The sequence below is a fragment of the Musca vetustissima genome, unplaced genomic scaffold (genome assembly GCF_032173495.1).
Source record: "Musca vetustissima isolate MV318-11 ecotype Yass unplaced genomic scaffold, APGP_CSIRO_Mvet_v1 utg105881, whole genome shotgun sequence".
NCBI lineage: Eukaryota > Metazoa > Arthropoda > Insecta > Diptera > Muscidae > Musca > Musca vetustissima.
The window spans coordinates 11,852-24,489 of NW_026883339.1; the positions used below are offsets into that span (position 1 = coordinate 11,852).

General features: G+C 36.8%; 1 protein-coding gene across 1 annotated transcript; it reads left to right on the top strand.

Moving 5' to 3' along the window:
* Nucleotides 1-7,090: 7,090 nt before the first annotated feature.
* On the top strand, nucleotides 7,091-7,846 carry LOC133330204 (larval cuticle protein A2B-like). Its single transcript, XM_061538667.1, has 2 exons — nucleotides 7,091-7,102; nucleotides 7,241-7,846. Exons 1-2 carry the CDS (start codon nucleotides 7,091-7,093, stop codon nucleotides 7,844-7,846), a joined length of 618 nt encoding a protein of 205 aa, XP_061394651.1.
* The last annotated feature ends 4,792 nt before the right edge of the window (nucleotides 7,847-12,638 follow it).

Here is a 12,638-nt window from a genome sequence, read left to right on the forward strand (position 1 = left end):
ACATAGTGTGGAATTCTAAAACGATTTAGTCGATTTAGCCATATGTTGTAATAATTTTTCTCTCGGAGGATATCGACATAAAAACTAAAACGTGTGGTTGGAGAATGAACTGTATTGACCCGCATTTAGGACCTATATAAAACATCCTACCTATTTAATATTTAGCGTGATGGACGGTATTGGGATTCAAAACTAAAATATTAGCTTGGAACTTGACCTACATCGGCCCTTAATTAGGCCTAACCCCTTATATAATGAAAACACCAAGTAGTTGCTAATTCCTACACAATATAATATTGCCCTCTAAATTGGAGTATTTTCAGGATTTTATACACATGTTTTACCGTACCATGCGTTAATAATATATGTCAACATTTTAGGATTTTGAGATTTTAGGAAAACCCCTATTGAAATTGCTGAATTTTCTATTTGGTTTACAACAATCGATTGGAAGAATTGTCGTTATATGTATGTTCCCTATGTTTTCATTTCAAAAATTTGTCAGTATTTCTATGGTGGAGGGTATCCAAAGTTCGGCCCGGCCGAACTTAACGCTTTTTTACTTGTTCATAATATGATGCGTTTTCCTAGTGTGGGAAACTAACCCGAAGCCTAAACCTATTTTATAGTTCTTATGGGTGAACTCGCGGTACATATCAGCTCACAATTTCAACGGATGATAAAAGCAGCTACCCCAGGTGACACCGGGCGAGATCAGTGTCCACAACTGAGATGAAAGTGGGACCAAGATAAGCCTGGACTTTGTCATCTTTAAGCCGACCATAGGCGTTGCATGAATCTATCATCCCCAACGTCACCCCCTTAAAAAACCACGGAATCCCAAATTGCGATGCGATTGATAGCCTCAAAATACGAAAATTTGCACGGAATTTTTATATGTAAACAAAACTAAAACGTAGTCCGGTATGATTTTTAAGTCAGATTTTCTGTTTCGAGTCGAGGTTAGTGATCGATTTTTTTAATGAAAAGGAACGCATTAACTTACATATTACCTTTTTAAGCCACATGGCACAATATGCCTGATGAGCCGCTTAACCAACGGCTTTCCTTTTCATTGCAAAAACTCCGATCTTTAAGCCCGATTCGAAAGAGAAAAAGTCAATTTAAAAACAAGTATAGCCCTCGTCTACTAGATATTGCTATCATTTGTGGCAAATAGATCGAATCGAAAAAAACAAACAAACAAAAATAAGTGTTCGGTCCACTTCATCCCAAAATTATTATCTGATCATCGACGACCATAACTGGAACCTCATGGAACTTTTCAAAGTAATCCGCGCTATATTTCCGCCCCTTAGTGTGGTATTAAATTATTAAATAATATCTGAATACGTAAACACCTGTAAATATTTAAGTGTAAATCCCACATCCGAGTACATACGACAATATATTTGGCATCAATTTAAAGGCCAACCACTCCTCTTGGATATACTATCAACTTCTCGGCTCAATGTCCTTCAGGGATAAATCTATACGCTTAGAATACAAATTTTGTCATTTTTCACACAAAAGACAGGGTCCATTTGACCCGCTAAATACTAACCGATCTTTATCAAAACAGGCATGCGTATTCTTTGGACCAATCCCCTTCTCCATGTAAAAATTCGAGATGTTTGGGCCATAATTGCGGCCTCTGGAGCGACCAAAAAAACCGACAAAAATTAAGAATTTGGTCCATTTCATCACCTAAATATTAACCGATCTTTACCAAAGACAATAGGGGTCTTCATGCAAAATTTCGTGAAGATTGGTCCATAAATGTGGCCTGTATCGTGTTTACAAATTATAATGGACAGACGGACGGACGGACACACATGTCTAAATTGGCACAGCTAGTCGAGATATGACGATCGGTATACTTAAAGGTGGGTCTAGGACCAATATTTCGCGGCGTTACAAACTCTTAGGGCTGCACAAAGCTATAATACCCTGACAACATAGTTGTGTAGGGTATAAATATTGTATGATTCTAATTTTTAGCTATTCTTATCAAAATAATGGATAAACTTACAATAAAACTTTGAATTTTTTTCTGCATTTTATTCCACTGCGAGCGTGGGTTCTTTCAAAAGTATTTAAATTTATTACGCCTATATTAATTCTTGAAAATAGAAATTCTATTCAAAGTAATCCACATCTAAACTGGCGCCCAAATAATAAATATACGCCTATGCTGGCGATTCATTCAAACCGAAATTCTATTTGTTATTAAAAATCGAAAATAGTAAATAAAATAATTTGAAGTATTTCAACCCATTAATGAATTAATTCAAATGCCTTGAAGGCTAACCAAAAAACACAATTATTTAGTGCAGATTGGGTATTTTCAAAATGATTTATTTCTTTTTTTCCGCAATGAAATTAGTTAATGATTTAATTAATAGCAAAATGTAAAGCAATGGAATTCCCTCAAATAAACTCAAAATATTTCTGGGTGATTAGTTTGTGGGGAATTTAAATTCCAACATAACAAAGAATGACCTTTTTTGGGGAGCAATACAAAAAAGTAATTACAAAAAAAAAAAAAAAAAAAAAAAAAAAAAAAAACAACAAAAATATTTCGTAAACATTCCAAGAACCCAAATGTTTAATATCGCAGAAATGAATTAACTACATTGTTATACATATGTGGATACATACATGTTTCTTGTGTCAAACATGTTTACACCCTGCTAATCGTGTTCGTCATGAAATGGTGCTTTAAAAACGGAACTAGTAAATAGCTTAATTATTGTTATTATTATTTTATTGTTCGTGTTTTTTTAACATCGTTTATTTTTGTTATGCGCTCATACGTCACTATATTTGAAGTATTCAATCCATTGAAATCAATCAGATTCCTGAACTGAAAAAAGAAACTCTCATAATTGATCGTCACACCTTTCGTCATATCCGATGAAAATGGAGATATTAATATTTTCAAATTAAACGTCAAACAAACAAAAAAACGCACTCACAAAAACTATATCATTCTTGTTTTTTCTTTCTTTCGATGTGGCTGATTGACATCTGACGGTTTTGTGTAGGTCTTACATATTTGCTATTACCAATTCGATACCTATTCTCCAGCATGACATTCATTTTAACGTTCTGATCATGTCAGTGCTGGATACCGTATTAAAACCACTATTATTTATGTTTTGTTTTATAATGGACCCACAATTCCGCAAATGATCATTACTTATTATGATTCGACAACTTTGAATGAACCAGAATTAGAGATTGTGAACCAATCAAAGAATCAAGAATAAGAATCAAAACAAAATTTGTAATATGGTGAATAAAAATAGAAACGATTGATATGATAAGATTCGGATAATGTTTGAATTAAATGCAACGGTTACGTAAATATGGACAAATTTTATTCTGTTGGGAAAAAATAATAGAGCAACCCAAAGGCGTGGGGGTGGCGTACCAAGCAACGGCTCTGATTGGCTTTAACATGGCGAAGTCAAGGCTTAACTTCCCTGCGGTGCCACCTGGGAGCTATTTTCATCACCCGATGAAATAGTGAGTTAATATGAGCCGCGAGTTCACCCATAAGAACTATAAAAAATGGGTTGAGGCGTCGGGTTAGTTGCCCACTCTCGGAAAACCCACCTTACTATGAAAATGCAAAGAAAAAGAAAACCAAACCCCCCCAAATGTTGACGACCACCGCAAACGTATAAAGGACCACGATCTGCGAATCTGCACTTGGAATGTGCGCATGTTGTACAGAACAGGTGCAGTGTTCGCTTTGGCGGATGTACTCAAGAAGTACAAAGCCGATACTATTGCCTTACAGGAAATGCGATGGGAAGGGACTGGCGTAAGTAAATCAGATGATTACGTCCTTTATTATAGCTGCCATGAAACGAGACATGAATTTGGCTGCGGATTTATGGTTTACAGGAGAATAAAAGAGCGAATTGCTATAATCCGTATAAAAGCGAAGTTCTTCTACAGCAGTCTCATTTGCGCCCATGATCCGACCGAGCGCCTAGAAACATAATATGATCGTTGCCCTGGCCATGACATTAAAATTCTGCTAGGAGATTTTAATGCAAAAATCGGAAGGGAAAATATCTTTGGCCCAAACGTCGGAAAATTCAGACTGCATGAAGAAACATCAGACAACGGCATCAAAAAACATGGTAGTTAGGAAGGCCACTTGGATTTCTCCCGATCGAACAACGAGAAATCAAATCGATCATGTTGTGATAGACGAAAGGCATTCATACAGTGTTTTCGACGTCCGATCGATCCGGGGAGCGAATATCGATTCGGACCATTACCTTATGGCAGCCAAGGTACGCCCCCTGTCTTAATGTAGCAGCAATGGTGCGATCTAAAGTAACACGGAAATTTGACGTCGAAAAGCTGCAAACACAACAGATAGCAGAAGCATACTCCACTCAACTTACCCAACCGCTTGACGAAAGCACCCCTTGTCCCGATAATAATATAGAAGCACAATGGCAGAGAATTGCCCACTCCATACAAACTGCAGCAAAAGCAACACTTGGGTACCAAAGACCACGATTAAGAGGATAAACGTATTTTCAGAAAAATGAAGAAAGACCAAAAAAAAAAGAACGTGATGTACAGGAGTCAGAATGGAAAAAGTCCGAAAATTCTATCAACGTGTAACCACCAAACTGAAGGCTTTGGTGCAGGCACATCCTCCTGTAGAGATGAAGAAGGAAACATGGTGACAGATACTGACAACGTGCTGAGGATCTGGAAGGAGCATTTTGAAAAACTTCTGGTACCAAATAGTAGCAGTGAAGTGGATACCCCTGAACCAATAATAGATGATGGTATAGAGTGCATACCACCTAGCCAAGATGAAGTCAGAATATCAATCAATCGGCAGAAGAATAATAAAGCAGCAGGAGCCGATGGGTTACAAGAAGTCAGAATATCAATCAATCGGCTGAAGAATAATAAAGCAGCAGGAGCCGATGGGTTACAAGCCGAACTATAGAGGAATAAGTCTTCTTCCCATCGCATATAAAGTACTATCCAGCGTACTATGTGAACGACTGAAGCCAATGGTCAATGACATTATTGTACATTGCACATTGCAAAATTAATTCGGCTATGCAGGATAACTTTAACAGGCACAATATCAGCAGTTGAAGTCGGAAAGGACATCTCTGTACCCTTTAATACCGAACGAGGATTCAGACAAGGTGATAGTTTGTCTGAATCCGAGTGGCAAAAGTGAACAGAAATGACACTCTGTACACCAAACAACACATGTTACTCGCCTACGCCGACGACATCGGCATAATGGGTCGAACATTGAGAGCGGTAACAGCCACCTTTGAACAAATTGAGATGGAGTCTGCCAAAGTGGGTCTGTCAGTAAACAGCTTCAAGGTAGTCAAAGATTTTGTATACCTTGGTACCGCCATATATAATACGAATGACATCTGTTTGGAAATTCGGAGAAGGTTAGTGATGGCCCAGCCCAGAAGACATATAAAAAAGAAACAGCTGATGGTTCACGAAGAAGGGGAATGCCAAGAACACGTTGGCAAGATCAAGTCGAAGATTTTTTCAAAGAATATTTTTTCGAGACTAATAAAGGCGTGAGTTTTTCAAAGAATATTTTTTTCGGGGAATTAAAAAGTATGCATTTTTTCAAGAATATTTTTGAGGACTAACAAAGGATTTGTTAAGAAAAATTTTCGATGCCTACCAAAGGCGAGATTTTTTAAGGGATCGTTTTTCAAAGACTATTAAAGGCGTGAATTTTTTAAGCATATTGTTTTGAGGTCAATCATTTCTTTGAGAATTTAAATAGGATTTTTTAAACAAAATTTTTGAAATCTACCAACGGCGTGGAGTTTTAAAGGATATTTTTTCGAAGACTGCTAAAGGCTTGGATTTTTTAAGCATATTTTTTCGAGGTTAACCAAACGCTTTTTATTTTATTTTTTCGAAGTCAACCAATGGCGTGGGCTTTTAAAGCATAATTTTCGACGTCAGTAAAGGCTTGAATTTTTAAAGGATATGTTTTCGATGCCAAGGGTTGGATTTTTAAAGGATATGTTTTCGAGGTCAATCAAATGTGTGGATTTTTTAAAAACTATTTTTTTGAATGTCCCGTAAATTTACATGCCGGGTACTTGAATGATGAACAAACTGTTTTCAAATGACATGTATCCATGTTTGGCATAGCCCTTAAAATTCGATGGTTTTAACTGAATTTTCCAGTCGAAGTGTCTGTAATTTGGACTACAACGTTATTGGATAGTTATAAACATCTGTGTAGAACATTTTTGGTACAGCCGCCACATAAATCCGGTCAATTTTCGGTATATTAAAGATACTGGCCGCCATCGACGTGGCGATAATTTGAGTTTGGAGTTCTTGGCCAAGTGGCATTCCGTGCTCTTGGAGGGTGAAAAGTATATTTGCAGAAATTTTCCAGATATGTACATGTTTTGACCAACCCTCCATATCCGGTATTTTTAAAGTTTTATTCAATTTTTCTACGACTAAATTGAAATTCCAGATTCCTGGGAAATAAAATATTATTTCAATGTATTTAATCAAAATCAAACTTCTATATCATGTTTTCATTTACTCTACAAACATTTTGAAGTTAAATATGAAATATGCTTATGCCACTTGATTCAACTGTTGCACCACTTGAGGAACAAGTAGTCATTTCAATTGATTTAATAATGTGTAATTCGTAGATCTTATTATCTATGCATGTCACTACCTCAGTTTTTATATTATTTTAAGCGCTTCGAGTGTTTCGATAATTGAACTCGTTTAAGTGCACTTTAACGATTAAGTGCATGGGAATCATCGTCATGCATTTGAAGCGTAAAATTAAGTCATCGCATAACATTACCCTTATTAACCAATCGATGGGTATAGTACAACACCAACAACAATTCTGTCACAATAATTGGAGTAAATGTCTTAAACTCTGACACCTGAATTGTGAACTGAACTATTACGAAGATGTACACTGAAAAATGTGTACTGTCATCAATTCAGTTCAGTTACAGTACAAAACGCATTTGACACTCTGATCATTGATCACCATATCGAGTTACACGAAATGGCATTCAAGGTGGGTAAACACGAACAGACGTAAGCTCGCACTGGATTTAATGTGGCTATGTAGAGGCTAAAAAGGATTAAAATTAACTCTCGCGGATAATTTGTAGTTGTCAGCTTTATTTGTGCACCTCATTTGATATTTTTGCAGTTCGTTGTTATTTTTGCTTTGTTGGCCGCTGTCAATGCTGGCTTTGTACCTGCAGCTCCCCAGGTATATCATGCCGCTCCCGTTGCTGCTGCTGCCACTGTGGTCAAGGGTGTTGTTCCAGTTGCCCAACCGGTTTTAACCAAGACCGTTGAAGAATATGATCCTCATCCTCAGTACAAATTCGGCTATGGTGTCCAAGATGCTGTGTCAGGTGATACTAAAACACAAGTTGAAGAACGCGATGGTGATGTGGTACGTGGTGAATACACCTTGATTGATGCTGACGGTTACAAGCGTACCGTTCAGTATACTGCTGATCCTGTTCATGGTTTCAATGCTGTTGTTAGCCGTGAACCATTGGTTGGAAAGGCTGTTGTTGCCGCTCCTGCCCCTGTCGTGAAGACGGTTGCTCCTGTTGCTCAGTATGCTGCCCCTGCCTCTGTAGTGAAGACTGTTGCTCCTGTGTCACAGTATGCTGCTCCCGCCGCTGTCGTCAAAACTGCTGTTCCAGCCTATACCACCTACACAGCTCCAGCTGTCGTAAAATCTGCTGTCCCAGCCTATACTACATACACCGTACCTGCCTCTCATGTTGCCAATCATTAATAAGTTGTTCTAAATTTACATAGACCAATAATTTGGTAAAGAAAATAAATTATTATTTTGTTATTTTAATTGATAATGCTTTACATCGACATCTTGGAAGTATTGGAAAAGGGAACAAGGAAGAAGTCGTTAAGTTCTACCTGGGGGAACTTTTTTAATTGTTTAAATCGGCTGGGACTTTTATATAGGGGCTCTTTAATTGCATTCTTTGGTAGTAGGTTGTTTATGCTCTGAAAAAAATATTTTCCAAATTATAATCGGGTTAGAAAACTGAGGTTGGAATTCAAAATTCCGAAAATTATGTAGGAAATATGTATACAACAATATTGAATAATTTCTGGAAAGAAATATTTTATTCACTAAAATCTAATAGCAATATTGGTGAGAAAATTCTTTAAAAAACTTAAAAATATCGAAAATGGATCGGGAGCTCTATGTGGGGGGCTATATCAAAACATGGATCTATATTGTGTTTTACATTCCAATAACACATAATTCAGAATTACAGCCACTATAATGTGAATATTTGTCTACACCACTTAAATTACCAAATGCCATTCAGGTAGCTCCTTAAAAACGTCTATTGATGTCCAATCGCATGATCTTAGTGACCTGTTTATTTCGTCAAAACGAGAAATTACGGGGACATGAAATGTCTCTTGCAATAAAGCCATAAATTATAAGGGACGCGCGAACGGACACACATGTCTAGATCGACTCAGCTAGTCGATATATGACGATCGGGATACTTTAAGGTAAATCTAGAACCAATATTTCGCGACGTTACAAACACTTGGAGGGCTAACATCCCCAAAATATCGACTTTTGGGGGTACAGTTATATGAAAGCTATCCCGAAGCTTTGGTCAATAATTGCTATTTCTGAGGTTGACTACACTTTTGGAACCTACAATATTGAAAAAAAAACTACTTCGATTCAAAAAAGAGCGCAACATTTCCAAAATACCGAAATGGAGTTATATACCCCATTTGGAATACAAACCAGTAAGGAAAGTAGTAAAGTCGGGCTAGGCCGACTATATGATACCCTTCACCACTTTGGGTATATTCTACATATGAGTATTCTCATTTTTTTAATTCCATTAAAAACAATTGTTTTGATTTGATCTTTATCAATAATGAACCGACTAACATCAATCCATATACATGCTGTTCTGCAACCTATGCTAAATTTCAATTTGGGTAAATATATTCGATAATATCAATCAGACACCCGTTCGAAATATATATGGAAGCTATGTCTGCATCTGCACCCATTACCAAAAAAGCGCAATCAATCTAGTCTCAATTGAATACTTTGAGAAAAATTGCGTGTCAATTGGAGGAGTTTGGTGCACCATTTACCTAAAATCGGACGAAAATATATATGTGGCAGATATATCTAAATCTGAATTTTCAGGAAAATTAACACACATCATTCTAGACTTAAGTCTGTACGCTATGTCAAATTTCGTGCAAATCGAACGGTATATAGAGACTTTGGCTCACCATTTACCTTAAATCGGAAGAAAATATATATGGGAGCTATATCTAAATCTGAACCGATTTTCACGAAATTTAGCACACATCATTCTAGGCTTAATTTAGTACGCTATACAAATCTCGTGATTTGAGGCTTTGGTACACCTTTTACACCAAATCGGACGAGAATATGCATGTGAGCTATATCCAAATCTGAACCGATTTCCACGAAACTTCGCAGACATGACTCCAGACCAAATTCAGAACGCTTTGCCAAATTTCGAGCAAATCGAAAGATATATAGGGTCTTGGGTGTACCATTTACATTAAATCGGACGAAAATATATGTATATGGGACCGATTTTCTCGAAACTTCGCACTCATCATTCTATACTCAATTCAGAACGCCGTGCCAAATTTCGTACAAATCGAAAGATATTTGGAGACTGTAGTGCACCATTTACCTTAAATCGAGGGTAGACCCCATATAACGACTCGTCCCAAATATCCGTAACGAATAGAGTCTAGAAATATGTGTTGTTAGTTTTCCTGACATTTTCGATAGGTTCAGTGTATATTTCTATCCGAATTTACGTAAATGGTGTACTTGTTCAGTTTATCCGACATTTTCCACAGCGTATAGATCATAGGCTATATCATAGATATAGCTCTCATATATTTTTGTTCGATTTCTTCTCGTAATTCTCGCCCCAGTGCCACTGATACAACAGGTTGATCGAAGCCTGCCGTTCAGGCTTCCCCAGCAAGTGATCCAAATTAGTCACTTACACAGCGTTCTCAAGAACAGAACATCGGCCAGAGAACTTTATAGCGTATTTAGCGTAAGGTTCTTAGTTTTCACCATTATAAGTTAAAGCTGATACACCATTTAACCGAAGGACATTGCCAGTTACCTAATTATTTTTGGCAACCTCGCTATGAACCTATTGTGTGTTGCACTTTATTTTGATACGTCGGGTTCTGATTTGAAAGCAAACCTTCTAAACATCGATGATCAACGAACTTGAACTCTATTACTTGACTACTGAACCGAAAATAAATAAACTGCCAACAATCGGTATTATATATGATATAGGGGTATAATAAAGATGCAATTCTCCATCGCTTAACTTATTTTTAAATGATTTTCTACATTTGAAAAACCAGTAAGGAAAGTAGTAAAGTCGGACGGGGCCGACTCTAGGATACCCTTCACCACTATGGGTACATTAAACAGGACTATTAACATGAAATTGGATGAAATAAAATATGTGATATTTATCTAAATGTGAATCTACCTAGATTTGTCCATAAAGTGTGTAAATCGACTTCAAACAAATATAAATAGGTCATCCGGTTGACTATGTCTGTACTTCTAGAAAACGCAACTACGTAATTCTATGCTCAATTTTGTACGTTGTGCAAAATTTGATGTCAATCTGACTAACATGAGGAGTATGATGCCCAATTTGCTTGATATCGGGCGAAAAAATATATGTAAGCTATATCCACATATTAAGCGATTTGAAACAAACTTGTCACAGGTTAGGTTATACTAACTTTAGAACGTTTTGTTCCTATTGGTTCCTTGGTGCGTCAATTACATAAAATCAATCTATAATAAAATGGAGCTATATCTAAATCTGGACCGATTTTCACGAAACAAGGCAGACATCACTCTAGGCTGAATTCAGTACGTTATGCCAAATTTCGTGCAAATCGAAAGATATATAGCGACTTTGGTGAACCATTTACATGAAATCGGACGAAACTATATGTGGGAGCTATATAGAAATATGGACCGATTTTATCGAAACTTGGCAGACATCACTCTAGGCTCAATTCAGTACGTTGTGCAAAATTTCGGGCAAATCGAAAGATATATATGGATGTTGGTGCACAATTTACATGAAATCGGACGAAACTATATATGGGAGCTATATCTAAATCTGGACTGATTTTCACGAAACTTGGCAGACATAACTCTAGGCTCAATTCAGTACGTTATGCCAAATTTCGTGCAAATCGAAAGATATATATGGATTTTGGTCACAATTTACATGAAATCGGACGAAACTATATATGGTAGCTATATCTAAATCTTGACCGATTTTCACGGAGCTTGGCAGACATCATTCTAGACCTAAATGATTAGGCTGTACCAAATTTCGTGCTAATCGAAAGATATATAGGGACTTTGGGGCCCCATTTACATTAAATCGGACGAAACTATATATGTGAGCTATATCTAAATCGGGACCGATTTTCATGAAACTAGGCAGACATCATTCTAGGCCCAATTAAGTACGTTATGCCAAATTTCGTGCAAATCGAAGGATATATAGGGACTTTGGGGCACCATTTACATGAAATCGGACGAAACTATATATGGGAGCTATATCTAAATCTGGACCGATTTTCTTGAAACTGGGCAGACACCATTCTAGACTCAATTCAGTACGTTATGCCAAATTTCGTGCAAATCGAAAGATATATAGAGACTTTGGGGCACCATTTACATGAAATCGGACGAAACTATATATGGGAGCTATATCTAAATCTGGACCGATTTTCACGAAACTTGGCAGACATCACTCTAGGCTTAATTCAGTACGTTATGCCAAATTTCGTGCAAATCAAAAGATATATAGGGACTTTGGGGCACCATTTACATGAAATCGGACGAAACTATATATGGGAGCTATATCTAAATCTGGACCGATTTTCACGAAACTTGGCAGACATCATTCTAGACCTAAATGATTAGGCTGTACTAAATTTCGTGCAAATCGAAAGTTATATAGGGACTGTTTACATTAAATCGGTTAAATATATATATGGGAGCTATATCTAAATCTGAACCGATTTTTCCCAATTTCAATAGGGTTCGTCCTTGGGCCATATAAGTGACCTATGCCAAATTTCATCCAATTCGGATCATAAATGCGACCTGTACTTTGTTTACAATTTAACATGGACAGACGGACGGACGGACGGACAGACGGACATGCGTAAATCGACTCAGAAAGTGATTCTATGCATATTCTCAAAAGGAACCATGGGTCTATCTCGATTATTTTTGCCTGTTACAAACATATGCACAAAGACATAATACCCTGTACCACGTAGATTGTATATGTTCTACATTAGAATAAAAAACCAAAATCTATAAATATTTTTAATGTTAAGAACAGTTCAGTATAGGAATTGAAAATAATAATTGATTTTGTAACTTTTACTTTTCTGACCAATACAAATGGTGGTATATGCTCAATTTTCATGGTTTATGCTTTGAACATTAGAAACAAAAT